Source organism: Balaenoptera musculus, chromosome 11, assembly GCF_009873245.2.
Source record: "Balaenoptera musculus isolate JJ_BM4_2016_0621 chromosome 11, mBalMus1.pri.v3, whole genome shotgun sequence".
Lineage (NCBI taxonomy): Eukaryota > Metazoa > Chordata > Mammalia > Artiodactyla > Balaenopteridae > Balaenoptera > Balaenoptera musculus.
Window position 1 is genome coordinate 102,439,954 of NC_045795.1, and position 27,979 is coordinate 102,467,932.

Here is a 27,979-nt window from a genome sequence, read left to right on the forward strand (position 1 = left end):
ACGGGCTTAGTTGCTCCGCGACATGTGGGATCTTCCCGGGCCAGGGCTCGAACCCGTGTCCCCTGCATTGGCAGGTGGATTCTTAACCACTGCGCCACCAGGGAAGTCCTTTTTTTTTTTTAATAAATTTATTTATTTTATTTTTGGCTGTGTTGGGTCTTTGTTGCTGAGCACAGGCTTTCTCTAGTTGCGGTGAGCAGGGGCTACTCTTTGTTGCGGTGTGCGGGCTTCTCATTGCGGTGGCTTCTCTTGTTGCGGAGCACGGGCTCTAGGCACGCAGGCTTCAGTAGTTGCGGTACACGGGCTCAGTAGTTGTGGCACACAGGCTTAGTTGCTCCACGGCATGTGGGATCTTCCCAGACCAAGGCTCGAACCTGTGTCGCCTGCATTGGCAGGTGGATTCTTAACCACTGCGCCACCAGGGAAGTTCCCAGATCTTATTTTGAAATCTTCCAGAAGATGTAATCCCATTTGTGTCTCTATACTTCTACTTCATGTGCTTCATTTCCATAAAGAATATACAGTTCTGTTTTGTGTTTAAAATTCTGCCAGTTCTTCCTCTGACTGAAGCATTGTGCTTCATATCCATTCACACAAGGTCCCCACTGCACGGCGTTCCATCCAAAGAAGGTCCCACTCTTGGGTTAAGCCATTAGCTCGCATCCAGAGTTTCTTTATAAAATTTTTTTTTTTTTAACTAATTGTGCCTCATGACTACCCTTGTCCACATCTCTTCTGCTCATGTGGGAGGGCTTCTCAAATGCCTAGAAGAGGAATTGCTAGGTCATGTGCATCTATATCTTCAACTTTACTAGATACAACCAAAGAACTCTGCAAAATACTTGTACCAATTTACATTCCAGCCAAGAGGGCCAGAGAATTCTTGTTTCCCTGTGTTCCAGCCAGTGGTGGAATTTTCTCCTCCACTTACCTTCTTGGCAAACTTCTGTTCCTCTCCATCTTTATTTTTTTGTTTTTGAATTTTATTTTATTTATTTTTTTATATAGCAGGTTCTCCATCTTTATTTTTCAATCAAAAGATTTTTTTGTTTGTTTTTTAATCTTTATTTTTTATATAGGATATATATATGTATATGTGTGTGTATATCTATCCCTGTCTCAATCTCCATCTAACTATCATCTGTGTAATTTCAACAGTGATCAAAGCTTACACAGTAAAGTCTCCTCTCTCTATTCCCAGCCCCACAAACCTAGATCCTTTTGTAGGTGCAACCATTGTTAACAGTTTCTTCTGTTTTCCATCCAGAGAAATTCTATAAATATGTACACAAATCTGTATGTATCTTCTCTCCTTATCCCCATTTTTAATCACACCATACTTAGGCTTCTGCACCGTTCCACTAATTCTCTCTTGGGATCATTTGATATCCATTACAGAAAGAGCTGCCTTTTTCTTTTCTTGCCTTCCTTCCTTCTTTCCTTCCCCCCTTAAAGACTGCCTTCCTTACTTTGTCTTACTTTCAGTCATTGAGTGACTTCTCCCTTATCCCCTTCTCCCTTTCTCTCATAAAATACCTTCTCTGTTTGTTCTGTTTATATCATTTTCTCTTGGTTCTTTTAGTTATGCCTCTTTCTTTCTTTCTTTGTTTCTTTGTTTCTTTCTCTCTTTGTTTCTTTCTTTCTTCCTTCCTTCCTTTCTTTCTCTTTCTCCTTCCGTCCTGCCTTTCTTTTTCTTCCTTCCTTCCTTCCTTTCTTTCTCTCTTTCTCCTTCCTTCCTTCCTCCCTCCCTTTCTTTCTTTCTTTCTTTCTTTCTTTCTTTCTTTCTTTCTTTCTTTCTTCCTTCCTTCCTTCCTTCCTTCCTTCCTTCCTTCCTTCCTTCCTTCTTTCTCTTCCTTCCTTCTTTCTTTCTCTCTCTCTTCAGGAGCACAACACTCCACTGTTTGGCTGTATATTTTTAAGAGTCTGTTCCACATGCGCATCTTTTGTTTCCAATTGTGCCATAATGTACAAGGCTGCAATGAATTTCCTTACAAATTTCACAAGTGTAAGAGCCTATCTATCAGATAAAGGCCTATAAATGGAATTCCTGGCTCAAAGAGTAAGTGCATTTGTAAATTTGATAGTGCCACATTTCCCACGCCACTCTGAGTGCATCAGTTGACACCCCGCCAGCTTGTCTCCCCCACCCCCTCAGGAACATAATATGTAACCAGAAGTTTTGATACTTGCTAATACTGATAGGTATAAAATGGTATCTCAAAGTGGTTTTTAATTTATTTATTTTTAAGCATCTTTATTGTGGTATAATCTACACACCATAAAGTTAACTTAAGCATACATTTCAATGAGTTTTAGTAAGTTTATGGAGTTACAACCATCACCACAATCTAATTTTAGAACATTTCTCTCATCCCAAATCTGTCAACGTATTTTATTTTTTTAAATAAATTTATTTATTTATTTATTTATTTATTTATTGGCTGTGTTGGGTGTTTGTTGCTGCACACAGGCTTTCTCTAGTTGCGGAGAGTGGGGGCTACTCTTCGTTGCGGTGCGCTGGCTTCTCATTGCGGTGGCTTCTCTTGTTGCAGATCATGGGCTCTAGGCACGCAAGCTTCAGTAGTTGCAGCTTGTGGGCTCAGTAGTCGTGGCTCAAGGGCTCTAGAGTGCAGGCTCAGTAGTTGTGGCGCATGGGCTCAGTTGCTCTGCGGCATGTGGGATCTTCCCGGACCAGGGCTCGAACCCGTGTCCCCTGCATTGGCAGGCAGATTCTTAACCACTGCGCCACCAGGGAAGTCCCCGTCAATGTATTTAAAATTTTCATTTCTCTGACTGAGATTAAGCATGTTTTCATTAAGAGCCCTTTCTATTTCCTTTTCTATGAATTTTCTGTTCATACCTTTGCCCATTTAAAAAAAATTTTATTTATTTAGTTGCCTGTGCTGGGTCTTAGTTGTGGCGTGCAGGATCTTTAGTTATGGAGGGTTCTTATTTGCAGCATGAGGGATCTAGTTCCCTGACCAGGGATTGAATCTGGGTCCCCTACATTGGGAGCATGGAGTCTTAACCACTGGACCACCAGGGAAGTCCCTGCCCATTTTTTAATTGTACTTTTTTCTTATTGATTTGCAGACACTCTTTATATATTGTTCCCAGACTAGGTTAAGTGCCTTTCCTCAAGCAGGCACCTGGGATTCCAATTCCCGTAGACTAGAATGAGCAGAATCTCTTGATGTGCCTGCATCTCCACCACCCTGTGAGCTGCCTGCACAGAGTGACCATACCCGGTGTCAGTCCACGTCCCTGATCTCTCAGCACAGGACCTGGCCCAGAGTAGGTCTCTGCAAAAAAGCCTGGGTTCAATATTTGTAAATCTGTGGTCTTTCCCCCTCACAGTTCCTATCACAATTTGTGACAATGTATTAATTGATGTCAGGTCGGCTTGCTCCCTGAGGCAATCCATGGATGGGTACCATAGCCATTTTGTTCAACACTGTACACCCAGGGTCCAAAACAGTGTGGCCTAGCACATCATTTTAAAGTGCTGATTGGACTTATTAACTAACCAATTACTAAGTGGTTTACAGTACCTGGAGGGAGAAAGATATTGGAAATACCCCCAAAGCGCGCAGAGAAGGAAGGCCGAAAGCAACACAGCCACAGCACCCAGTATTTCTATGAGGGACACGTCCCTGACCCAGGGGCCTGAATTGGGTGGATGGGGACCCTGGGGCCACCAGGGCAGGCGATACCAACTCCATCATGGCATCACTGCAGAATGTGGGCCCAGGGTAGCCAGTTTTTCAAGAGAAGCTGGAAATGAGTCTCTTTATGTGAAATCTCCCACTTCAAAATATTGTTAACAATTAGTTGTTGCATGAGCCCCTGAGACTTGGGCTGCCAATTTTCAAAGGCTGGGCTACAAAACTCTTTTTAAATACATGCTCATGAGTAATTCTCGTAACAACCCCGGGGGCCGACCTGAGGCTCAGAGTAGGAAAGCGACTTGCCTAAGGCCACCCAGCCAGGAGAGGTAGTGTGTGCTGGGGAAGTCCTGGCCCTAGATCCTGAGCTACTTACTTCCAGGAGGGAATGGGGGCATTCCTGAGGAGCAGGGAGCTAATTCTCAGAGCCCTCTGGCGGGGTGGGCCTGGCCTGGTGCCCGATTAGCCCCGGCAGAGGGAGATGGGCAGGTCGAGCTCCACCTGGAAGCCCATTCGGGCTGTGGCCTTCTCTTGGCTCTAGACACCGCGCTGTCCGAGCCCACGCGCAGCAATTAATCATCATCGCCTCTTGACAACGCTGGTATAATTACCTTGTATTATATGAGTGAAGTCTCGGGGGCCTAGGCCTGGGGAGAGAGGCCGGGCACCCTGAGGACGGGGCTGACTGTCCCCGCCCTCACAGGCACAGTGCGCGCACATGCTGGCGGTCTCCGCGGTGCTCTCTCCTCAAGCCCCCCACCCGAGACTTGCAGGCTGCGGCAGGTCAGTGGGGCCAGGCACCCCGGGGCCAGGGCGTGGGTGGTGGGATGGTATAACGGTGAAGAGAAGGTGCCGGGTCCGGCCCATCTGCCCTCATTCCCTTGTCCCCAAAGGATTCCAGCCGCTGGGCTGTTGTGAGGAACAAGACAGACCCCCTCCCCCTAGGGAGCAAGCAAAGACAAGACGCTTTTACATTGTGCTAAGTACTCACTATAAAAGAAATATATAGAATAGACCGAGAAAAGTGAGGCAGAGGAGGGCAACTCTGCTCTCGGGGGCGGTGTGGGGGGGGGGTGACATCTGGGTAGAGGTCCTGGGCTGGGAAAGTTCTGGCCCCAAAGAACAGGAAGGAGGCAAGAGAAAGGGACCGGGTCTGACGGGTCAGCAAGGCCTGTTATGTAGGTTCCAAAGGAGTTTGGCTTTTACTTTAAGTTCAGAGGGTACTTCTAATAAATGATTTCTTGCTGCCAACTAAGCTGTGTGACGTTGACAGTTGGCACGTCTATAATTTCCTGCTGGTCCATCCATCCTTTCAACAAACGGTTATGGGGCATCTACTGAGGGCCAGCCTGGCCCTGGGAGCACAGCAGTGGCAGAACAAAGCCCCCGCTCTGCAGAGCCCAGCTTCTGGAGGAAGGGACCCCGGCCCACCTCTCCTGCCTGGCGACTCGCACCCCGGCGGCAGTCTCTCCAGACCCCGGTCGGACACCCGCGGCCGCCAGGTGGCGCTCTGCGCCTGCGCACCGGCCGCCGCTCCGGGGTCGCAGGGCCGAGACCAACCCGCGCGGGGGAGGGACAGCGGGGGGCGGGGGCGCGGCCCGAGCCGCAGGTTGTGTGACTTTGGGTTTGACCTGCCTGGAGATGAGCTAATCCCGCCTTATAATAGACTCCGGGGAGATAGGGAAAATGGCTGCGGCGCTATCTGCGTCGCCATGGGGACCATCGCACGCGCTCGAGCGCGCGCACACGCATGCGCGCGCGCGCGCACACACACGGGCGGGGCGCGAGCCCGGAAAAATACAGCCTTTGTCGGCGGCGCGTGTCACTCACGGTGCGGGGACCTCTGGCGGCTGGGCTCCGGTCTCTCTTACCCCAGGTGCAGAGCGACGAGGCTCTGGGGCCCCTGGCAGGGCGTCCCACTGAGGCGGGTTGGGACCCCTGGGTGTTGCCAAACTCTTCGGAAGACCCCTCTACCTCACACACCCACACACCCCGTTTGGGTGACAAGCACTCATGTTACACGGCACAAACCACTCCTTCCACTGTGGAGTCTATCACACCCGCACGCACCATTCTGTCCCTCTGGCGGGGGCCAGCTCGTGTGTCCCGCCCCCAGCCACAAGCAGGCACAGGGACAGGCCCCTGCCCCCTTGCCCCGCTAGCAGCGCCCCGGAGCATACACGACAGATACACAAGGACACAACCACCCTCACGCAGATCTGTGCACACCCCAAGCCGCACGCTGGGTGCGCACTCCTGGTAGTCACAGGCGTGTGAGGATGCACATGCCTGAGAGGATGCGTGGCCCCAAGCCCCTGTAACACACCCGTGCCTGAAGGTACGCATACACCCCCGCCCTGGTGGCAGGCGACACCACCTCCTGTGTGCACCCCTAGACGGCCCTGCGGAGGGCAGACTCATGAAGGCACTCACAGTGCCGCCCCCCACGCACACCTGTGCCCACGCGCTTGCACAGCTGCTCTTTCACACACGTGTCTACTCACCCTGAGGGACATGAATGCCCACACGGTCACGTGCAACACCCGTTCCTCAAGCAGCCTCACCTGGGCCATCCCCAAACAGCGTGAGCGCTCCACTCATTCGAAGCGCCCGCGTGCACACTAACGCCCTTGCTTGTTCAGTGCCCACTCACTGGCACACCCGCCTGCCCATCCAAACACGCCGGGCACACCGGGGGCTCACACTCGGGTGCCGCTGGCAGGCAGGCAGGCGGCACGGCACCAGGCGCCCGAGTGCCCCCCGCAGACGGCTATCTGCCTGCCCATCAACGCGCGGATCTGCGGTGGTAAATGATGCATTCGATGGCGGGCGCATTTGTTGTGCGCGCTCTGAAAGGGCTCCGATAATCTGGAAGGCAGAGATAAGGAACACCATTTATTCCGCGGCACTTTGGAAACAATTCCCAGCCCTGTACAACCCCATTCTCGGGCAGCCTCCGGGAGCCGGGCAGATAACGATTGGCTATTCATTATCTTCGCCGGGAACAAAGATTAGCCGGCCGAGATGAAAAATTACCCCGGACAGTGGCGCAGCCCCGCGCGGACCCCCCTGCCCGCTGCTGCGCCCGCTGCTGCCTTGGTGCCCCGCCCGGCCTGCGGGCTCTGCGCTCACGCCCTCCCGGCCCGCCCGCTGCCCTGAGTGCTCTTGTGGGCTCTCGGCGGCGCGGGGCCCCTGGCTGTCCCTCTGTCTCAGTCTGTCCACCCCGCCCAGCCCATCTTTCGTGTCCCCACTTTCCCCTCCTTCTCTCTGAGGCCCCTTCTCCTCCCTCCCTCCACCCACCAAGGTCTCCGAGCCTCTCTGGGTTCTCTTCTCTCTTCTCATCTCTATTTTTGTCCTTTCACGCTCTCTCCTGTCTGTATCCTCTCTGCTATCTCTCTCTTGTCTCTCTGTCCGTGCCTCTCTCTGGTTAACACTTCCACTGCTTTTCTTCCCATCTCTCTGAGCCTTTCTGCCACTTTTTAGTTGTTTCTCTCCGTCCCTCAGTGTCCCCAACCCACCCCTCCACCCCCCCACCAGTCCCTCTATCACTGTTACTTTTAAAAATCTGTCCTTGGGTCTCCCCGTTTCGTCCCCCTTACCTATCTGAGTCTTTCCATCACAGACTCTCCATGTCTCTCCATCCACCCCAGAGGGCCCCATGTCTCCTGCCCTCTCAAGCCGTGTTCCTGACCACTGACCAGAGGCTGGGAGGCTCCAGCCAGCTCTCACTGGCCCAGCCCAGCAGGGAGATGGCAACTGGGGTGGGGAGTGTGAGACCTGGAACCCCCCTCCAAGGAAACAGGGCAGAACTAGGAAAGGCCCTGTAGACACAGCCCCTGCTGGGTTCATGGGGGTGTGCTCCTGTGCCCCAGGACTGGCTCCCCCTCCCCCCTGCCCCCAAAGAGGCTGGGGTTTGGGGAGTGGGTGGTCCCAGAGAGGCCACCTCATTAGAGCAGTTATTCAGCACGGAGCTGGTGTAGGCAGATAAGCCTTATCAGCTCATCTCCCCCTCCCACAGACAGACAGAAAGTGCCCTCACAAACGGCACCCCGGAGCTCCTCTGGCCGCCTGCCCTGCTGGTTAGGGAAAGTGTGGACGGCAGGCAATCTGGGAAGACACACATACAGCGTCACACTCCTCCACAGGCCACAGACACAGAGTAACACTGGGTAGAGAAACATACATTGTTCAAAGATGTACTCATAGACACAGATGCCCACACCCCACATACACAAACACCCCACCCAACACACATCAGTTCCATGTGGAGCTATACACAGATATGCAGACACATTTGAATACACTCTCCACCCTCCCACCATCAGTTCTAACACAAAATTTTACACACCCATGCCTATGCTGTTAAAGACAGACACAGACCCCAATTCATAGACACAGGATACCCAGAGACACACACCAATTTATAGACAAACACTTGGAAATACCCACTTCCCATCACAAGGTCCATGGACACAGTGATCTCACAGATACACAGCCACAGGGACACACATCCAGTTCCACAGATACTCCCCCCCAAATACACTTTCGGGGTCACATTCTGAAACGCCCACACACAATACACAAACTCTCCAGGACCCACAGTATAGAGACCCTCAATACATGAACTGTCTGAGACCCACACGAAGGAATGGACATACTAATAGACTCGGTTTTGCAGGCTTCCCTTCCCATGTGCTCACAAATGTACACACACAAACACAAACACACACACACACACATACGGGCACGCAGCCCAGAGCACATGCACAGTCACCGCCAGCTTCAAAGAAAAACCCACACACAGCAGATGCCCACAGAGATGGCAGGCTGGACACACCTCCTCTCTGGGCGCACCTGGGCAGGGACTTCCCAGTCTTTCCAAGGCAAAGCACTTTCTCTTTGGGCCAAAGGTCCCCACAGCACTTTCACTCTCCCTGGGCAGCTGGGATGGGACTTCAGCTGCCGCGTTGAATCTCCTGGTAGGAACTTTGGAAGTTCAAGAACTAGACTTCCTAGCTCCTAAACCTAGGAGTTTCTTGGGGTGAAGACTTCCATACCCCAACTCCTCCACCCAGCCTTCCAAGGACAAGCCCTCTACTCCCTTCCTCCCTCCTCCCACTCGAGGGTTGCTTTGGGATGGGCCAGGGAGATGCCTCAAACTCCACTTCTAAAATGCTCTGGTGTGCTCTGGAGTTGGGGAGTTAGGGTGGGGTACAGGTGGGGCAGGGAGAGGGGCTTTGTCTACACTTAGCCAAGTCAGCCTGGAAGTGAGGCAGTTGTGTGTGTGCCAGGTGTGTGTGTGTGTGTCAAGCTACATTTGAGTGTGTGCATGTGCTCATGTCTGTGTGGCCCAGACCTCCTGCCTGAGGATGTCCACGCGGCCACAGCTGTGTGTGCTAACGCGTGTGCACGGATATGTGTGTGGCCGTGTGAGCACTCCTGAAGGCGGGTTAGAGGAGGAGGAGCAGGCGTCCGTGTGCGTGCGTGTGTGAGCGCCTGTGCCCACGGCTCTGAAGGTCCCCGGGGAGAGAGTCTCGGAAGAGAGACGGCCGGCCTTTCCGAGCGCGCATCCCGGAGAGCAGGGGTGCGCCTGTGTGTGCGCCCCTGCGAGGGCGGGAGTGGTCTGGAGTAGCGGCGAGTAGGGTGTGTGCGCCCTGAGTGCCTACCGCCCCTCGGCCCGCCGCCCGGCGGCTGGACCAGGGAGACGGGGCGCAGAACCCCGGGCACCCTCCTGCCCCCCTGCGGCGCTACCGCCACCCCCCCTCAAAGTGCTGTCGAAATAAAAGCAGAGGCGCTGCGGCCGAGGGAGGGAGAGGCAGCAGGAGCGAGAGGAAGGCGGCGGGGCCAGCGCCGCCGGGGCACGCCGCCGCTCAAGTCTGTCTCCCGGCTGCCGTCGCCCCCACCCCAGCCGGCCCCCGTCATCCACCCGGCGAACAAAAGCGGCCCGACGCGCACCATGCGGCCGCTCGCCGCGCCGCCCGGGGCCCCCTGGTAACGCCGTCAGCCCGCGCGGGATCCTTTGGGCCCCGCTCGCTACGCACCGCGCTGTGCGCCCCGCTCCGCCCCGGCCCCGTCCGCCCGGGGGCGCCGCCCGCCGCATCTCGCTCGGTAAGTCGCCCCTTCTCTGCCTGGCCAGGGCCCTTCCAGCCCCCAGGCTCGGCCCAGCTGGCACCCTAATCGCGCGGTCCGCCTGGCCCAGTGGCCCCTGACATGTGGCCTTCGGGGCTCGCCCTGGCTATACCAGCGCCTGGAACCCCAGGTCATAGGGGCCTAAACCTGAGGGAGCGTTTGGAGAGTTGTGGACAGCAGGCCCGCCTGGGGCCTGCTGCCTTCCCATTTCTCGGACGGAGCCATAGGCCTCGAGGCCCGGTTATTCCGAGAGACGCAAAGCCCCGCCCCGCCCAGCCCCAGTGCTGGGCCCTTTGTCTGGGCCGCCCCCCACCTCCGGGCTGCGGCGGCGATGCGCCCGAGCCGGGCCGCCGTTCGCCGGCTGCACCTGCCGGCTGGTCCCGTGCGCCGGCTTTGCGCGGCTTAACCCGGCGCGCTCCTGCGTGCGCCCCCGGGCGCCGCGCCCCGCGGCCCTTTATCCTGTGTGGCTGGGGTGCGGGTGGGGGAGAGCACGGGGTCTGGAAGTCTCCCCCCTGCCCCGAGCCGGAGTCGGAATCCTTTTAGTGGGATTTCAATAAGAATGGGGCCGCCGCGGTCTCGGGATCTGCCTCCGGGAGGCGGGAGGCGTAGACGGCGGCGGTCTGGTCTGTCTGGACCCAGGGCAATTAGAATCCTTCGGCGGAGGCCAGGCTTGAACTCCAGGTTGCCTCGGCCGCGAGGGGAAAGCTCTGGCGTTCAGGGCCCCCGGATGTGGCGGCCGCTCCTTTCCCGGAAAACACGGAAGGAAATTCGTTGTTTTGGAAAAAGCCACGTCTCCCGGGGTCGGGAACATCTGGCAGTGAGCTCTGGGTCTACGCAGGCACCTCGCGCTGGGATTCCTTCATGAGCAGGCAGGATTCGAGAAGCAGGTAGGGCCAGTGCGGCTGCCCAGGCGTCTGGGGAGCGTTTCCCAGCCGGGTTGACAAATTGCAAACAAATTGCGTCTAACGAAACGGATTTACCAGTTGTCCTGCTGCCGGGCTGCGGGGCTGCCAGGCCTCCGAGCACACCGTGGCAGTTCATGGAGGAGGGAGAAACGCGGCTCGATTGTCTGCAGGTCTCAGCAGGGCCCCTTGCTGTCGGGCTTGGAGGTGGCGGTTAGAACCTCGTAAGGAGATACAGGGTCTCCGAGGAGCCTCCACCCAGGGTGCGGACACGAGTAGGACGTTGGACCCTGGTCTTTACAATTCAAAAAGGCCCAGAAAATGGTTGGGGTGGGAGAATTAGCATGGAGGCGGGAGGAGAGGGAGACTTCAGATTTTGGGGGCTGGAAGTGAACCTGAAAGAGCGGGAGGGGCTGTTGGATCCCTGGTCGCCTCACTGGGGAGCCCCTCTGGAGGATGGCTGAGGCCCGAGAAGATCTGAGGCCTTGCCTTAGAGGGGACTTCTGAACCCCTCTGGCTAGAGCGGCCCCCACTTCCTCCTCAGTACCCCTCAAGGCACATTGCCAGTGAGGCCGCTGTGTTGCAAATTAAATATCCCTAAGGAAGGCAGCCCCTAAGCAAACGGATTTCTTTAAACACCCCCTCCACTGCTGGCCAATTAGATGCCCATAGGAAAAGGTGAGAATTAGGTTACAGAGAGAGGGCAAACTTATGGTCCCAGAGGGGCCGACTCAGGTGAGCCAAATTTAAACAAAGGGCAGGGAGGGGAGGGTCGCACAGGATGGGGAAGACCTGGGCAGCTGAGTGCCGGGCCGAGGCCTTGAGGTTCTCTAGAACGGGGCTTCGGATCTCTGCACCCCCAGCTCCCGAGAAAGCACCCCGGGCAGCTCTGAGCCGCGTTCTGCTAGGGAATCTCCAGTCATTCGGAAAAGGTCGTTAGAAAATTTAGTTTTGCCGCTGCCCTTCCCCAGTCCTTTATAAAATCTTGTTCCCATGTAAGGAAAGTGACAGCTTTAGTGCGACCAAAGGGCAGCGGCCCGCATTTGCAACAATACTTGGGAGTGAACAAAAAGAAAAAAAAAAAAGGAAGGAAAAAAGGAACGTGTCCCTCTAAACGTGTTCTGTAGACCCCAAAGTCCGAGGCCGTAAACTGAAATAAATCCGCCCTCCGAAGCCCCGAGGATGCCCACCCCAGCCCATCCTGGGAGCTGACCTGACCCTCCCTGGAGGTTTGTTCCATCCGAAGTGATGAGATGGTCTCGCTGCCCGGTGGGCATGGCGCCTGGTTATGTCCGTCAGTCTGTCTGGCAGACACACTCACCAGTGGGACCCCCCCCCATTATTGGCCAGCTAGGGGCCCTGGGGCCTGGTGCCCCGCTTTTCTCTCCCAGGCGGGTTCGTTCCTGCTGGAGAACGCAGCAGTCCCGCGTCCAACGCAGGAGCTCCAACCAATGTGGAGGCCTCAGCCAAGACGGCTGCCTGCCTGCCTGCCTTTTGCAGGGAGGCAACCCCACGGCCTCGAGAGACCCTGGCAGGGTTCCCCTTTCCCTTTTTTTCTCTAGGCCCGGATTGCGGGAAGGGAGGCTGGTGCGGATCTCCCGAGGCCCCTGCTCGAGCATTGCTTAACTGCCCTGCTAAGCTCCTCTTCGCGGCGATTTTCTGAGCCGCCGATCGGGGTAATTAAATCCCCGCCCGCGCTCCGTGCTGCGCCAGGCCGGCGGGCAGCGCAGGGCTGCCGTTCGGGCAGGGGCCCACCCGGGCGGGTCACCTCCATCCCGGCAGTGGGCAGGACGCTGCCCCGGAGGGGCTTCAGGCTGCCCCGGAGGAGCTTGAAGCCGAGCTCGCGGTGATGAAACTGCAGACCCACCCAGAACCGGAGATAATTTGAACCGCGCCTTTGGGGGGAAAAAGGCGATTACCTGCTTTCCTGAGGGCTCGGAACGACCACCTCCCTGCGAGCCGAGGCTCCGATCGCGGCCCCGCGGCAAGCTTCCGCTCGGCTCCGGCGTTCACCGCCTCGCGGCCGGCCTGAGGGTCGGGGGCCTCCCGCGCTCGGTCCTGGGGTTTGAGCTCCTGTGGGGCAGCCTTGCCAGACACGGGGGATTGTCCCCGGGGCCGTGTTGTCTTTGAGAAGCTCCTGCTGGGCTCCGAGGCGACGAAACAGGCTGGAGGCTTCGCGGCGATCGCGTTTTACGCGTTGATGAATCGTAAGCTAAAGGCGGGGAGGAGAAACAGACGTACGGAGAGACAGCGGGTCTGGGCCAGACCGCACGCGTTTCGGGGCGCGCGAACAGGGAGGCACGGAGGCCGCTCACCTGCCCGGTCCGGCTGCCAAGGCCCGGCGCCCGCGGCCTCGAGCTCCCGTTCCCGGCCCCGGCGCGCCTTACTCGGCGGGCGCCGGCCTCCTCTCCCGCAGACCGGAGTTTCGAGAAGCCCGGGCCCCGCGCGCCTTGGAGTGGAGCGGAGCGGGAGGCGCGCGGGCGGCCAGGGCAGACGGGCCCCAAGGGCCGGAGACGCGCGGGTTCCCAGCGGGATGGGGCTCTGCACCCCTGTCCCCGCGCCTTTACCTGCGCCAGGGCCTCGGACAGACGAACGGACAGCCGGACGCAGAGGCAGGAGGAGGCCCCCAGCCCGAGCCCGCGCCCCCTTGGCGCTGCCCAGAGCTGGCCTGGGAGAGGGTGACGGGGGCGCGCCGGCGGAGCCGGGCCTGGCCTGGTGCCCCCCGAGCCGAGGGGACCGAGGGCTTTCCTCCCTCCTCAGATTATTAAAAAGTTCATTTCCTGGCGAATCGGGTGACGTCAGGGGCCCGGCGTCGCGGTGGCGGGGCTGCCCGGCCGGAGAAGCCGCCTCCAGTTACCCAATTACCGACTGTCAATCCCGCCGCCCCTCCCCCCACCCTCCTGGGGGTGGCCAGGACCCCGGCCCTCCCCCCTGCTGCGGACCCACCTAGCATCCCTCTGGGCTTCTACCCCCGAGAGCCGTGGACCAGCGAGGGGAGGGGGCTGGAGGATGTCGATTACTCCCTATTACCCCCGCACCTGTCCCTTCACCACCACCCCCCATTTTTTTTTTGTTCCCGACCCCCATCCTGGGCCGTAGGCTCCCTTCAGCCTCGGTCTCTTCCGTCTGTCTATACAATGGGAGAGAGCAAAGAGATTTGTGCACCCGGCCCACTTCACCCACAGAGCCGGACCTCTGGATTGTAGGCTTGTGGAGAGCAGTTCCAGGTGACTTAGGGGACGGAGTTCTCAGACCACCATCTCCCTCTCCCCAGGGGCCGCCTTAGGGACCCCCCCTCCCTTCGCGAGGAAAAAAATGCCTCCTCCTGCCCGGAGGCGTCTCCTTCGAGCCGGCGCCGGCGCCAGTCCGGGTCTGCACGGCCTCGCCCCAGGCAGTTCGGCCCGTTGGTCTGCGAAGGCCACGCCCGGGAAGGGGACGCCCCCTCCCCCTCTCCGGAGCTGCCAGCCAGGCCACCTCCACCAGGTCCGGCCGTCCTAAGAGGCCTCTTGTCCGAGGCCCAGGTGCCCACGGGGGCCCTGTAGTTCCTGCCCCTCACCGATCCTGCTGTCCCGCAGCAGTCCTCCCACCCCACCGCCTACCCCCCGCTTAGCCAGAGCCCCAGTTGGGGGAGGGAACGGTCTCGGTAGGTAGTTGGACTCCCATGGCCACGTTCAGTGGTAAAGGAGGTGGGATCCGAGAGAGTGGAAGGGCTGGGGTCCCGGGGAGAGGACACCCAAACACCCAGAGGGTGCGCGGCCCAGGCTCCCGGGGAGGGGGCCCAGTTGGAGGTTAGTTACTGGGAGGAGGGCCCGGAGGTTAGGGGAACCAAGAGTGTCCGCAAGAGGGGGCGCACAGTCGGCCCGCGGGGTGCGGGTCCTGGGGGGAACGTCGGCAGCAGGGGCCGCCGGGAGGGCGCGGGGAGGAGGCGGGCAGGCGCAGGGGGGCAGGCCCGCGGGTCCGTCCGGGAGTCCAGGGGACCGGGAGTTGCGGGCGCAGCCAATGGGGGGCGGAGGCTGGGCGGCGCGCGGCGCTGATTGGCTGGCGCGGGCTTCTTAGGCGTGCGCGGCCCCCGCTTCATGTCTGTGCAGGAGTCGCGAGCTGGCGCCAGGGCGGCCGGAGGATGCCGAGGGGCCGGAGCCGGGCGGGCCGGAGGCCGAGGCGCGCGCTGACCCCCGCTCCCACCCCGTGAGCCCCGCCATCCGCTCGACGCGCCGTCCCTGAGCTCGCCGCCCCCCGGGCTCCCGCCCGTGCTGCCCGCTCCGAGGCCGCGCCCCCTCCCGCGGCGCTGCGTGTGTAAGTTTGGGCTTCGAGAGCGGGCCGGGGGCCTGGGGCGCGCCGGGCTCTGAGAGGTCACTGCGGGGGCCTGGGCCCCGCGGGCCAGGCTGCGGGTGACTGCTTTGGTGTGCCTCGGTGAGAGGTCCTGCTCGTGTCGCCGGGGAGTGCGCGCGGGGGGTGGGGGTGGGCTGGCTCTGGGCTCGTGGGGCAGCGTGTGTGTTTGGGGAGGCGAGGTCAGTCCGTGTCAGCGCCAAGTGTAGTTCTGTGCGTGTCGCTAGCTTCGTGTGCCCCCGTGGGTGCTCGGGCGCCTGTCTTCAACTTCCAGCCCGTGTTTATGTGTTTGTGTACAGGGCTGGTGCGAGGGTGGGGGGGCGGTGAGCGTCTGGCTGAAGTGCGACTCTGCGCGTTTGTTGGGGCCGCTGGTGTCGGTGCTTGGCCCCGCGTGTGACCCCGTGCGCACAAGTGCGTGGCTCCGGGACCCGGGTCACCGTGGGAGCGTGCGTGGCTGAGCCGGCTCCCCCACCCTCCTTTCGTTTTGAGCTTTGGGCTTTCCTCCCAGCCGGGACCGGTCCGCGGCTGAACTCGGCTGGGGCGCAGCGGCGCGCGGGACGCCGTGTGGCGGGGCTTTGGGGGTGTCGGGCCGTGGGGGCGCCCCTCACACCCCCTTCCGTCGTGCAGGGACGCCGCCACCGCCTCCGCCCAGGTCCCGGGCCTCCGCCGCCGGCCATGGAGGCGGCTCCGGAACAGCCGCGCTGGATGGCGCACCCCGCCGTGCTGAACGCTCAGCACCCAGACCCGCACCACCCGGGCCTGGCGCACAGCTACATGGAGCCCGCGCAGCTGCTGCCTCCCGACGAGGTGGACGTCTTCTTCAACCACCTCGACTCGCAGGGCAACCCGTACTACGCCAACCCGGCCCACGCGCGGGCGCGCGTCTCCTACAGCCCCGCGCATGGTGAGCCGGGGCCCGTGGGTGACTGGGAGCCCAGACGCCGAGCGCCCGGCGCGGGAGGGGACGAGGCCCGGCTGCCTGCTTCCCGGATGTGGGATCCGCAGGAATCGGAGCAGCTGAGAAATCGGGCCGGGAAAGGAGCGGGCAGCGGCCTCTTGGGGAGGGTCTGGGCCCCGTAGGGCTTCTGCCCGTCTCCAGCTGGCCCGTGAGGGTTTCCTCCAGGCTTGTCCGGGGGTCCTTGTGTGCCACTTGTCCGCCACTTGTCCTTCCGCTCCGGACGGACATTCCTGACTATTGCCGGTTGGGGTGTTACAGTTCTGGTTTTCTTTGGGGAGGGGTCACTTGGTTGTGGGGCGTTGTGGCCCTGTGTGTCCGTGTCCCGGTTCGGCGCAGCCTCGTGCACCCTGACCCCTCTCCCTCCCCCTGCAGCCCGGCTGACCGGAGGCCAGATGTGCCGCCCACACTTGTTGCACAGCCCGGGGCTGCCCTGGCTGGACGGGGGCAAAGCAGCCCTCTCCGCGGCTGCAGCACATCACCACAACCCCTGGACCGTGAGCCCCTTCTCCAAGACGCCGCTGCACCCCGCGGCTGCCGGAGGCCCCGGAGGCCCCCTCTCTGTGTACCCAGGGGCAGGGGGTGGGAGCGGGGGAGGCGCTGGCAGCTCTGTGGCCTCCCTCCCCCCGACTGCAGCCCACTCGGGCTCCCACCTCTTCGGCTTCCCACCCACGCCACCCAAAGAAGTGTCTCCCGACCCCAGCACCACTGGGGCTGCCTCCCCAGCCTCCTCCTCCGCAGGGGGGGGTGCGGCCCGGGGCGAGGACAAGGACGGCGTCAAATACCAGGTGTCACTGACGGAGAGCATGAAGATGGAAAGTGGCAGTCCCCTGCGCCCAGGCCTGGCTGCCATGGGTACCCAGCCTGCCACGCACCACCCAATCCCGACCTACCCCTCCTATGTGCCGGCCACCGCCCACGACTACAGCAGCGGGCTCTTCCACCCTGGAGGCTTCCTGGGTGGCCCAGCCTCCAGCTTCACCCCTAAGCAGCGGAGCAAGGCACGCTCGTGCTCAGGTAAAGGCAGGGCCAGGGAGCTAGTGGAAGTGGGGACGGTTTGTGCTTTGCGGGGGAGGGGGCCGTGATGTGGGAGATGGGGCAGTGTCGGTGTCCTATATCCGGGATGGGTGACGTCCCCCTCTAATGGCCCCCAGCAGATCTTTGAGACCCCAGAACGGGGGACAAGGGACCCTAAAACTTCTGCCCTTTTCTTAAGTGTTCCTGGTGGCCCCAAAGTTTATTGCCCTTCCCCACTCCTCACCCTCCCCTCCAAGGTTGGCCACTGCCCGACCAGAACACAGAACGGGAATCCCCCCTTCCCCTCCCTGAGTCTTAAGTGAAAATTCGAGCAGCCTCATGACTTAGCATGTGAGAGAATGCAATATGCAGGTGAGAGCAGTGAGGCGGTGTATACGTGTGCGTACGTGTGCGCGTGCTATGGGTGGACTCAGCGCTTCCCAGAGGCTCCGGACCCTTAAGGAATCTGGATCTCTGACTTCATCAGTCTGGTCTTGGGATTTCGATGGCTCCCAATCTTCTTGGGAGATTCCACCGCCCCCCACCCCGCCCCAGGCAAAATTCCCAGGACCTGATCCCGCTCCCTGCCCCCTGGCACGTCCTTCACTCTCCCTCCCTGAGGGCTGGAGTGAGGGGAAGGAGCTGGAGGTGCCTCTGCCCCTTTGCTGCGGGAACTGGCTGGGACCGGGCTGGGTTTGTGCAGGAATGCGGCTGTGGCTGGCGTGGGGCCCCTGCTGTCCACACCTCCTTCCAATCCCTTTAGGACGGGGAAGAGGAAGATTTTTAAAACTTCTGCTGCCGAGTCCAGAAACCGCCTTTTCTTGCCCGTATGGACTGACAGCTTAGTTTAAACGAAATGGGGAGAAATGTCCGGGGTAACATCATGCTAAGGCAGCTGTGTGGCTCCAGCCTGCCGCCGCCAGCGCCCACTCCGGTCCCACCTTGGGGCCCTGTTTTGCTCAGACAAGCTCGCTTGCCTTTAATTAGTCCTTTCTCCCAAATTTGTTTTACATTCTATCTGAATTCCAGATGGCCTCTTAACAACAACAAAACAAAATACCACCACCACCAGCAACAGACCAAGGTCACTTAGCCTACTCAGCCTCAAAAAACGAAAGGGCTTATTATTTATTTCATTTTAAAGAACAGCAACTTCCACCCCGGTCCAGGGCCTCGGCGGAAGGCAGGGAGGTGGGGGATTGAGAAGGAAGTGACCGTGGATGGAGGGACGGAGAACAGAAAGACGGGGCTGAGGACACAGGACAGGGAGCAGGGACGCCGCTGGGGAGAAAGGACAGGGACAGAAGAGGAGAGGGACTCCAAAGGGGGCCGAGTCCTCCCAGCCAAGCCAGCTTGAGCTCCGCCTTGCTGCCGTCGGCAGGCAAAGTTTGCTGTAAATACCCTCTCCCTGTGCTGAGGATCCCTGGGGCCCTGGCCGCACTCCTCCCTCCCACCCCATTCCCCTGCCTTAAGCTCCTCTCCGAATCCCACCTCCGGGGTCCCTCTTCCCGCCAGGCTGGAACTAAAAGTCACACCCTGCAGCAGCCTGGCTGGCCCGCCGGCCCCCTCCGGTGACTCTGTCGGTTGAACGGGCTGGTGTCTCCCCCCGTCCCCTTTCAGAAGGCCGGGAGTGTGTCAACTGCGGGGCCACGGCTACCCCTCTCTGGCGGCGGGACGGCACCGGGCACTACCTGTGCAACGCCTGCGGCCTCTACCACAAGATGAACGGGCAGAACCGGCCGCTGATCAAGCCCAAGCGGAGATTGGTAGGAGCGGGCAGCCTGGGCTGGGGGGCTGCAGGGGGGCGTCGACCTGGGCGGGAGCTGACAGTTAGTTACAAGAAAAACAAACCTTCAAATACAGGTGCTCTGTCGCTTGAACTCTTATCATTAAAATCACTTGGGTGTCAGTTGGGGTTGCCCTGCTTTTAGGCTAGATTTTTTTCAGGCCAGATTTCCCCTCTGCAGCCCACCTGGTACCTTCAGGGATCCCCCGAAGTTGAGCATCCAGGGGCCCAAGTCCGGTCCCCTGGCCTCTGTTAAACTCCTTTTAAAAATAGGGCCGTGAAGTAATTTTCCTTGTAGCCCAGGCTGCTCTGCCTGGCTTCCCCACACAGTCTCCTCACGCTTATTTAAATAAAACACACACACCAACCACCAAAAAAAACCTGCCCTTTATTATTTTTCCATGGAGTCACCTATACTGTGTATTTTCATTTGAGTGATTTAAAAAAAATGCCCTTTCGGATCTCCTGCCGGAGTTTCCTATCCGGACATCTGCAGCCCAAAGATAAGGAAACTTCGCGTATCTGTTTCCGGACTCCGCCAGTTTTCAGTCTCTCCTCGGCTCAGTCCTGCCTCTCGCTGGGCTGTTTTGAAACTTCTAATACCCTCCACTCTGCAAATAATGCGTAAAATGCTAAGAATAATAAATATATTTTTTCAGGGCGAAGTGATTTATGAGGCTTAAATCGCTTGCTGCTTCGGGGGCCCCCTTTTTTTTTTTCCCTGGAGCGAGGGCGGGGTGAGGGCCCGGGGGGGAGGATGCGGGCTTGGTCCCTGAGTCAGAATTCCAGCTTCAGGCTGCTTACTCACCCTCACCCCTCCCCACCCCTGTGGCTGCAGGCCGGCCCCTCTGGACCAGGCTGGGGCCTGGGGCCACTCCCGCCTCCCACCCCCACCCCTGCTGCCCGCGGTTCCCTGGGAAGTGCTCTTTTGTGGGTCTGGAGAGGGCTTTCTGCTTTCTGGGGTAAAGACTCTCTTGCCTCTTCTCTTGGGAGCCTTCAGCTCCCTTCTCCAGAAAGCAGACGTTTCCAGGTCACCTCTGCCCTGCATTTCCTGAGGGGCTAGGGGGCAGTTAGAACTCAGGATTGGGGTATGGGGTGCTGGACAGATAGACTGGTATTGTCCAATAAAGCTGTGAAGATGGACACTTTGTAGGTCTGCCCCGTCCACTATGGTTGCCTCTAGCTCATGTTGGGACTAGTGATCCTTTGAAATGTGGCTGGTGCAATTGAAGGAACTGAATTAAATTGTAGTTCAATTAGAATGGCCACAGGGCTAGTGGCTACTGCATTGGACACTGCAGCTCCACTCCCTGAGCATTTCACATCCCTGCCCTGGGCAGCTGCAGGGCCCCCTCCTCTGGCCTCAGGGGTTCAGACACGCCCAGGATTATGGGTTTTGTGGGAGTGCAGCTCCAGACCCAGGTGCTCCAGGGGGACCAGCCAGCCTTCTAAACCAAAGACCCCTTCTCAGAGCCTCAGTTTCCCCATCTGTAGCGTTAGATTGTTTGGTGATTGGGGGAGGTGGCTACTTTTTCCTTCCAGCTCTTGCAACCCCTTTGATTCTGAGATCAGGCTTCAGAGAGTCCTTTATTCTAAAGTTCTGTGATGGTTTAGGGCTCAGATTCTAGAATTCCATGGCTCTGAGATGCCTTGATTCCCCTGTGAGATTTGCTGCTCCTGGGCTAAGCTGGTGGGGGCCGGGGTGGCGTGAGGGTCTGGGAGGAGGTGGGGGGGCGTGGGAGCCCAGCCTGCTGACGCCACCTCTCCCCTCCCCTCCCCTCCCAGTCGGCCGCCAGGAGAGCGGGCACCTGTTGTGCAAATTGTCAGACGACAACCACCACCTTATGGCGCCGAAACGCCAACGGGGACCCTGTCTGCAACGCCTGTGGCCTCTACTACAAGCTGCACAATGTGAGTCCGCCCTGCCTGGCCCGCCCCCCCCCCTCCCGGGGGACCGCTGCGCTTTGTGCTGCCAGGAGAGGCCTCGGCGGCAATCTCCAGCGTGGCTTGGCTTGGGAAGCTGCCCTGAGCGCCAGAAGGGCTTCCCACAAGGGGGGCAAGCTGGCTGGGAGGATGGGAGGGGCAGGGGCCGGTGGGTCGAGGAAAGCGGTATCTCGGCTTTGGGGTGGGGTTCAGCGGTGTGGCTCGATTGGGGGGGGGGGGCGGGGCGGCGCTGGCATTTCGTAGGCCAAACGCCCTGCAGGCTGCCGGGCAGCCCCACGCGGTGAAAAGCACCTTTCTCAAGATGGCAGCGGCGCTGGCGAGAAGACCGTGGTGGGCAGTGGGCCTTTGGAAGTGGGGCCCCCCATGCGAGCTGGGGGTGGGGTTCTCGCTCTCGGAAGGGAGCTCCACCCGCCGAAAGCTCCGTGGTTGCCCCCAGGTGAACAGGCCGCTGACCATGAAGAAGGAAGGCATCCAGACTCGGAACCGGAAGATGTCCAACAAGTCCAAGAAGAACAAGAAGGGGACCGAGTGCTTTGAGGAGCTGTCCAAGTGCATGCAGGAGAAGGCGTCCCCCTTCAGCGCGGCTGCCCTGGCCGGACACATGGCGCCTGTGGGCCACCTCCCGCCCTTCAGCCACTCGGGACACATCTTGCCCACCCCAACGCCCATCCACCCCTCCTCCAGCCTGTCCTTCGGCCACCCCCACCCATCCAGCATGGTGACCGCCATGGGCTAGGGACCGCCCCCCACGGACCGACAGACAGATGCCGAGGAAGGCGCTCCCGGGACGGGGGGCGGGGACCAGACCCTCAGCTGCCCGTCCCTCCCCGGAGACTGATGCTGCCCTGCCAGCCCAGCCGGAGCCCCACGCTGCCTCACCTGTGGGCCCGTCGGCCGTCACTGTGAAGATCTTCCCTGGGCTGGGAGGCTGTCTCGGCCTCCCAGGTGGGGCCTCCGCCACGGATAACTGTTTGGCGAGCGGAAAGGACGACTTTATGAAGACTGGGGGCAAGGGACACACGAAGGAAACCGCGTCGTAGAAGGAAAAGGGAGTAGGCAAAAGTAATTTATTTTGCTCGTTTCTCACCAGGACTGGGAGACTTGGGCGGTCTGAGCTGCCCCAAGTTCGCGGGGCTTCCTCGGCGCCAAGTGCCACTTGACCGTTCCCCGTGCCCGGCTCCGGGGGCAGGTCTTCGGGGACCTCGGCCCGCACCCTCTCCACTGGCTCCCTCTCTGAAAGCGCTGAACCCAGGCTGGGCTGAGCCAATCCAGAGGGGCCGCGGCCGGGCGCCGAGGGCAGAGACAATCACGGGCGGTCCCGCGCAGATTCCCAGGCCGGGGCTGGGTCACAGGAAGGAAACGTTTTCTTGAGAGGGGAAGCGTCTCTCCGATGGCTCCCCTGGCTCTGAGGCTGAGGCTGGGGTGACCCGTGCGCCCTAGACGGGTCTGAGCTACAGCCGCCTCCTCCGCCCGGCGGACCCCTGTACATACGTCCTCCTGCTAACCCCTAAACCCCTCCTCTCCAACTCCTAGACAAAAGAAGAAAATGTTAAAAAAAAAAAAAAAAAACAGAAAAAAACTACATAAGCTTAACTCGCCGATGAGTTAGTTGTTTTATTTTTAAACTCTTTTTGGGTCCAGTCAATTGTACGTTGCCACAAAAGCCCTTGCTATGGAAAGGAATAAAACCTACAAACCAAGGCTGTAGCTTCACAATTATTTTTGGAAAAGTTCTCAGATCCCACGGGCCTAGAACGGGGAGCCAGGGGCCAGGGGTGGGGCCTTGGCTGCTCTTGGCTTCCAGGGGGCTGACCTGGCAGGTGGCGAAGGCAGGAGCTGGGGGTGGGTCAGAGCCAGGACCGAGGGAGAGGCCACGACCTGCTGGGTCCTGGGAGATGCCAGGGTTCTGCTCTGCTTTGCTGTGGCTGTCTGGACCCTTCCCAAGGTACAGCTGTACATAACTGTGTCCGAGCTTAGAGTCTGTACGCGGCAGTGGCAGGGTGCAGCGCCCAGCAAGGGCCCGGCCCAGGAAGAGGGTTGTGCTGATACAGTCCAAGTGCAATATGGGGGGCACCACAGCCAGAAGTAACTTATTTTGTACTAGTATCCGCATAAGAAAAAGAATCGGCAGTATTTTCTGGTCTTATGTTTTATTTGGCTTGTTTTATTTTGGATTAGTGAACTAAGTTATTGTTGATTATGTACAACATTTATATATTGTCTGTAAAAATTGTATGCTATCTTCCTATTCCTTCAAAGTGAAAACTGTTAAGAGTAATAAAATACTTTTTGTGAATGCCTCTGGCCTGTCTTGTGGGCTCCTGGGGCTCCTGAGTCCCAGGTGCCGAGATCATTAAGACACAATCAGTCCTACAGCCTGTGATTTGGATGGAAGGGCCCCTGGAAAAGGAGAGGGGCCCTGTCTGGCTGGGGTCTGAGATCCTGACCGTCCTCCCCTGAATTGCTCCCGTCTGAACTCTCTCATTACCACCTAGCGGGGGTCCTGGCTGGGTGGATACCGGGGAGGCTCAGGAAGGCTATGGGTTCTGCAGCCTTTAGCCCACGTTCTGACCCTTTTCCTAAGGGCTCACACACAGAACCCAGCAAGGACTGATGCCCCCTCCCAATGCCATCCTCTTCCTTCCAGGTGTCAGTCAGCTCTTGTGTCTGAGCCACCTGGTCACCAGTATTCATGTTCATTGACGAACCTGGTCACCAGTGTCTTTGATCACTGATGTCACTGATTGCTGTCCTCTTTGATCAGTGATATCAGTTATTGGAGACAGTCATCATGACTGAGACTGATCAATGACATGTCTCATCACCAGAGCCTGTGACCACAGACATCTGATTACTAACAACTGATCACCAACACGTGACCACCAGTATTTCACCAATGCCCTCTGATCACTGACATCCACAGCATGTGACCACCAGTGTCTCCAGTGACCGACCTTGCTCACCAATAATATGTCTGACCATGAATGTCTCTTACCACCGACGTTCCATACCTATTCACCAATATTTCCATCCAATGTGTCTCAGTGCTGACATCTGATAACCACCGTGTCTGTGATCGTCGGTACCTCTCATCACCCATGTTCCTGATTACCAGCGCGCTGGTCACCACTGCACCCTGTCACTAATGTCCTAGGTCCTCAAGAAGTACGACCACCAGTGTCACTGATCAATATTTTTCTAATCAATGACAGATCTGATCACTCATATGGGATCAGCATCTCCAAGCACACAAGTTCTCATCACTAATGTCTTCTTAGCAACGTCCTTGGTCACTTTTCTCCAATCACCAACATCTCTAACCAACAATGTACATGATGGCCAATGCCCCTGATCTTGGAATCCTCTTACCATCAGGTTTTCTGACTACCAACATGGTCACCACGACACTGGTTACTAATAACCCTGACTGCTCAGCGCTCATCGTCGTGTCCTACTTCGGTGGTCGCTGGGTCTTCTCATCTTCCAAGTCCCTGATGACCGATGTCCCTTATACCCCGATCGCCAACCTCCCTGGTCATCGGTATCACCAGTCACCTGTGTCTCTGATCACTTGATTCTCTAATCATCAATGCCTTTGATCCCCAGAAGATCACACACCACCAAGATCTCTGGGTGGCTCATCACTGACTCTGACCACCAATATCTCCTCTACCCTTGATTATCGAATACATGACACCAATGCTCCCGTCACATCCTCACTCCCCCCATGTTCCTGGTGTATGATTAATGATATCACCAACCAAAGATCACTCTGATCACCAAGATCTCTGTGCCACGTTTGAATGACACCGTCTCCCCATGACTCGTGCCACCGTCCCTGACCCTAATCATCATCATTTCTGCTCCCCGGGTCCTGATGGTATTTGATGGTCAACCTCTTGCTCCAAGCAGCCCTCAAGTCCCCTGTCCAGGAGGCTCCCCTTTCATCCTCCTCATCCCAGACTGTGTGCCGGCAGGGGGTCACTCGGGGCTGGGGAGGCGATGGTCCTGTGAAGGCCAGAGATGGGGGAGCGCCCCTGGGACTCTGCCTCAGGACGCCTCTGCCCCTGCTGTGCCACTGCTACCCTGCCCATGTCCTTTCTGTGGAGAAGGGAAACAGAGCAAGCAGGAACTAGCTCAGGTGTGTAGCTGGGTGGGCACTGCCCGCCCATCTCAAAGTGCAGGGGCCCTGGGCCCTCTCAGGCCTCCTCAGCAGCTCCCCTTCCAGCCCTTCCCCAGCTCATGGCGTTCTGGCCTCCCCTCCTGGCAGCCGTGGCCACAGCGAGGGCAGGGGTGGTGCTGCTCGCCTGTGCCCTGGCTCGTGAGAGCGTCTATCACATCGTGCATCCAAGTGCACACACGTGCGTGCCCGATGAACACTGAGACGCCAGGCACTGCTCTGGGTGTGGGGACCACACGGCACACGAAACAAGCAAGAGTCTCTGCGCTTGGGCAGCTTACATCCTAGGCAGTGAGCACCGTGGCGACCCGGTGTGGCCTCTGGCAAACGGGCCTACCCGCCGGGCCTGAATCCAGAGCCCGGGCCAGAACCTGGAGTCCAGAACTTACAGACCCAGAGGGTCTGCACCCCAGAACTCAGGAGCCAGAGCCCAAACACAGAGCACTGAGCCTTACCCCCAAATCCAGAACTTAGGGCAAAGCACTCTGAGCCTGGGGCCCTGAAACTGGACCTCGGAATCTAGATGTCAGAACAGACAGCCCAGAACCTGGGCTTTGGATGTGGACCCCCAAAGCCACAGCCTAGAGCTTGGAGCTCAGAACCCAGAACTGAGCACTGAGGACGTGGACCCGAGTCTAGAACGTGGCTCAGGACCTCCAGCCAGAATCCAGAGCCCAGAACGACCACACTGACGGCGGCCTCCCCTCATTTCTCTATCACTCCCAGTCTTACTTCTTTCCTTCTGCGGACCAGTGTTATTGCAGGAGCCCAGGCCAGGCATCGCGGAGGGTGCTCAGGTCCAGAAGAGCAGGGCAGCGATCGTCTCGTCCCTCTCGCGTCTCCACAGTCATTCATGGGTTGGCGGTAGGTGCTTCCCAAACACCTGTCGAATGAGATCCACTCATTTATCCCACGAATGTTTACTGACCCCATTTGTTCTTGGCATTCGGGTGGGGGATGAAACATACAAAGACCCTTGCCGGGGCGGGGCAGGGCTGTTTCTGACAAAGAGCTGGGGAAGGCGGTGGGGGTGGCGATGCTGCCAAGGGGGACGGACGGGCAGCCTCCGGGAGCAGGGGACGCACACTGGCCCTGGAGGCCGGCTTCAAGGCCCAGCAAGTCACTGCTGAGCAGCAGACCCAGCCTCGGGGCTCCTGCAGCTTCTGTGCCCACCCCAGCGGCAATGAGTCCCGCGGCCCAGAGTCACTGTGCTGGAAACAGTTTCGATTCTGCGGCCTCAGAGCCCCCAGGTAGGGCGGGCGGGAGGCAGGCAGGCCTCTCAGGGCAATGGTGCCCTTCTGGCTCTGCGGGCGGCGCCAGGGTGCCCGGGCTGGGTTGGCCTTTGCTCCATCTGTTTGCACCCAGTGGGGCTGGCGGCCCAGGGCCCTTCCTCCCTTCCTCCTTCCCGGGCTGCTTCTTCCCATGTTCAATAGGAAGACCCCGACCCCCCGCTGTAATTCCTACAGACCAGCTCTGCCCCCCACCCCCCGCAAAGCCCCTCCTGCCTCCTGCTGACCCACTGCTGGGAACAGGGAAGGGAAAAAGCGTTCCAGTCCCCGGGGCCACAGAACGGACCCCACTCCAGGGGAACCAGGTTTGGGAGGAATGCCTGCATCCACCTCACCTGGGATGAAGGGAAGACGACGAACCACAGGACTGTCCTGTGCTGACAGCACGGCCGGTACATCAGAAGGCCACTGGGTTTGTTTTGCTTTTAGGCAAAATGACGAAATGATTCCAAACTTTATCTGGAAAAACTAACAAGACCAGCAGAACAAGTCAGAAAATTAGGGAAAATAGAGTGAGGTGCGTGCGTGCGTGTGTGTGTGTGTGTGTGTGTGTATAACGCTTTCCAGTATTAAACAAGATTCTATGATCACAATTGTTCAAACCTTGTGGTTGTGCTGTCAGAATAAGCAGATCAATGGCTCAGGCTCGGGTAAGCCCGAAAGAGCCCCTATTACTTATAACATAATGGATGATAAAGGAGGTGCCCTGATCAATGCAGTGTGGAGGGTTATTCAATCCAGTGGCGTTGGAACACCCAGTGGAACAGCACCTCCCTGGGAGAAGACCTGCTCTGATCTAGGACCAGCAGCCTGATGTTTGACAAAAATATGAATGAATTGCAAATGATTTTAAATTAGGAGATTCAGGGACTTGCCTGGCGGTCCAGTGGTTAGGATTCCAGGCTTTCACTGCCATGGCCCAGGTTCAATCCCTCGTTGGGGAACTGAGATCCCGTAAGCCGCACAGCGCGGCCAAAAAAAAAAAAAAAAAAAAAAATTAGGAAATTCACTTAAAAACAGGGAGAAGATCTGGCCCGGAGGGAACTGTGTGTCTGCAGGGCCATTTCTACATCTCTCCCCTCAGGAAGCCCTGTCTCTGTCTCTACCTGGCCCCTCTTGCCCAGGCCTGTCTGGGTCTCAGGGACACTGGGTTTGAGTCCTGATGTCACATGTATTCTATTCCACATTCCAGATTTCTTAAGGAGTTAGTTTCGAAACTATCCACTGTAACTTACCAGCTGGATCACCCAGGTTGGTTCCCTGACAGATAAAATGGCAAAGGAACACTGCAAACCTCAAGGTTAAGTTTGTCCTTTCTAGGAACCAAAGAGAAAAAAGGAAAAGTTGTTGAACACACAAGATGCCAAAGCTTCTGGAGCAGGGAGGGAGTGGTGGGATAACGCCTGGGACCATGCGTTTGAAATGAGCTCTGAGATCACGATCCCAGTTCCGAGACTTGAATGCTGAGTAATCTTCCAAATACCTTTAGCAAGAAGCTCTGACACAGAGATGTTCAGGACGTGATTATTTACAGAACGGAGAGATTGGACACAACCTAAATACTCAGAAAAAGGGCATGATGAGAGGACATTCACAGAAGACCTAAAGCAGGGACTTGAGCAGGTATTTGCACCTCTGTTCACAGCAGCACTGTTCACAGTAGCCAAAAGGTGGAAGCAACCCAAGTGTCCATCAGCAGAAGAACAGATAAAGAAGATGTGGTCCATCCGTACGATGGAATATTATTCAGCCTTAAAAACAAAGGAAATTCTGACACCTGCTACAA

General features: G+C 58.1%; 2 protein-coding genes and 2 long non-coding RNA genes across 6 annotated transcripts; 1 reads left to right on the forward strand and 3 right to left on the reverse strand.

Moving 5' to 3' along the window:
• Nucleotides 1-4,612: 4,612 nt before the first annotated feature.
• Nucleotides 4,613-13,649, reverse strand: LOC118904309 (translation initiation factor IF-2-like). The gene is made up of 4 exons (XM_036870206.1): nt 13,643-13,649; nt 13,012-13,448; nt 12,616-12,908; nt 4,613-6,533 (listed from the first exon to the last, which is right to left on the reverse strand). The coding sequence occupies exons 1-4, from the start codon at nt 13,647-13,649 to the stop codon at nt 6,365-6,367; spliced, it is 906 nt and encodes a 301-aa protein (XP_036726101.1). The 3' UTR covers nt 4,613-6,364.
• GATA2 (GATA binding protein 2) lies at nt 9,754-22,293 on the forward strand. 3 transcript variants are annotated; one of them, XM_036867683.1, is made up of 6 exons: nt 9,754-10,681; nt 15,650-15,926; nt 16,353-16,994; nt 18,615-18,760; nt 20,566-20,691; nt 21,161-22,293. In XM_036867683.1, the coding sequence occupies exons 2-6, from the start codon at nt 15,698-15,700 to the stop codon at nt 21,458-21,460; spliced, it is 1,443 nt and encodes a 480-aa protein (XP_036723578.1). In that variant the 5' UTR covers nt 9,754-10,681; nt 15,650-15,697; the 3' UTR covers nt 21,461-22,293. The 3 variants fall into 3 exon arrangements, with proteins under 3 accessions (XP_036723578.1, XP_036723577.1, XP_036723579.1); XM_036867682.1 differs by lacking the exon at nt 9,754-10,681 and adding an exon at nt 14,781-14,989; XM_036867684.1 differs by lacking the exon at nt 9,754-10,681 and adding an exon at nt 14,781-14,989 and having other exon boundaries at nt 18,618-18,760.
• Nucleotides 19,152-21,112, reverse strand: LOC118903033. The gene is made up of 2 exons (XR_005021697.1): nt 21,016-21,112; nt 19,152-19,391 (listed from the first exon to the last, which is right to left on the reverse strand). It is a non-coding gene; the product is annotated as an uncharacterized LOC118903033 (long non-coding RNA).
• LOC118903032 lies at nt 21,987-27,881 on the reverse strand. The gene is made up of 4 exons (XR_005021696.1): nt 27,429-27,881; nt 26,529-26,661; nt 25,637-25,787; nt 21,987-22,065 (listed from the first exon to the last, which is right to left on the reverse strand). It is a non-coding gene; the product is annotated as an uncharacterized LOC118903032 (long non-coding RNA).
• Between the last annotated feature and the right edge of the window lie 98 nt (nt 27,882-27,979).

What these genes read in the sequence shown, in the direction of transcription:
- LOC118904309 (XM_036870206.1), bottom strand. An exon ending in TTGGCAGCCGGACCGGGCAG is followed by an intron (nt 12,909 to 13,011) that starts GTGAGCGGCCTC and finishes CCCCGCCTTTAG; the next exon opens with CTTACGATTCATCAACGCGT. An exon ending in CCGAGCCCTCAGGAAAGCAG is followed by an intron (nt 6,534 to 12,615) that starts GTAATCGCCTTT and finishes TCTGCCTTCCAG; the next exon opens with ATTATCGGAGCCCTTTCAGA.
- GATA2 (XM_036867683.1), top strand. Translation starts at nt 15,698, where the DNA reads ATGGAGGCGGCTCCGGAACAGCCGCGCTGGATGGCGCACCCCGCCGTG. An exon ending in CTCCTACAGCCCCGCGCATG is followed by an intron (nt 15,927 to 16,352) that starts GTGAGCCGGGGC and finishes CTCCCCCTGCAG; the next exon opens with CCCGGCTGACCGGAGGCCAG. An exon ending in CAAGGCACGCTCGTGCTCAG is followed by an intron (nt 16,995 to 18,614) that starts GTAAAGGCAGGG and finishes GTCCCCTTTCAG; the next exon opens with AAGGCCGGGAGTGTGTCAAC.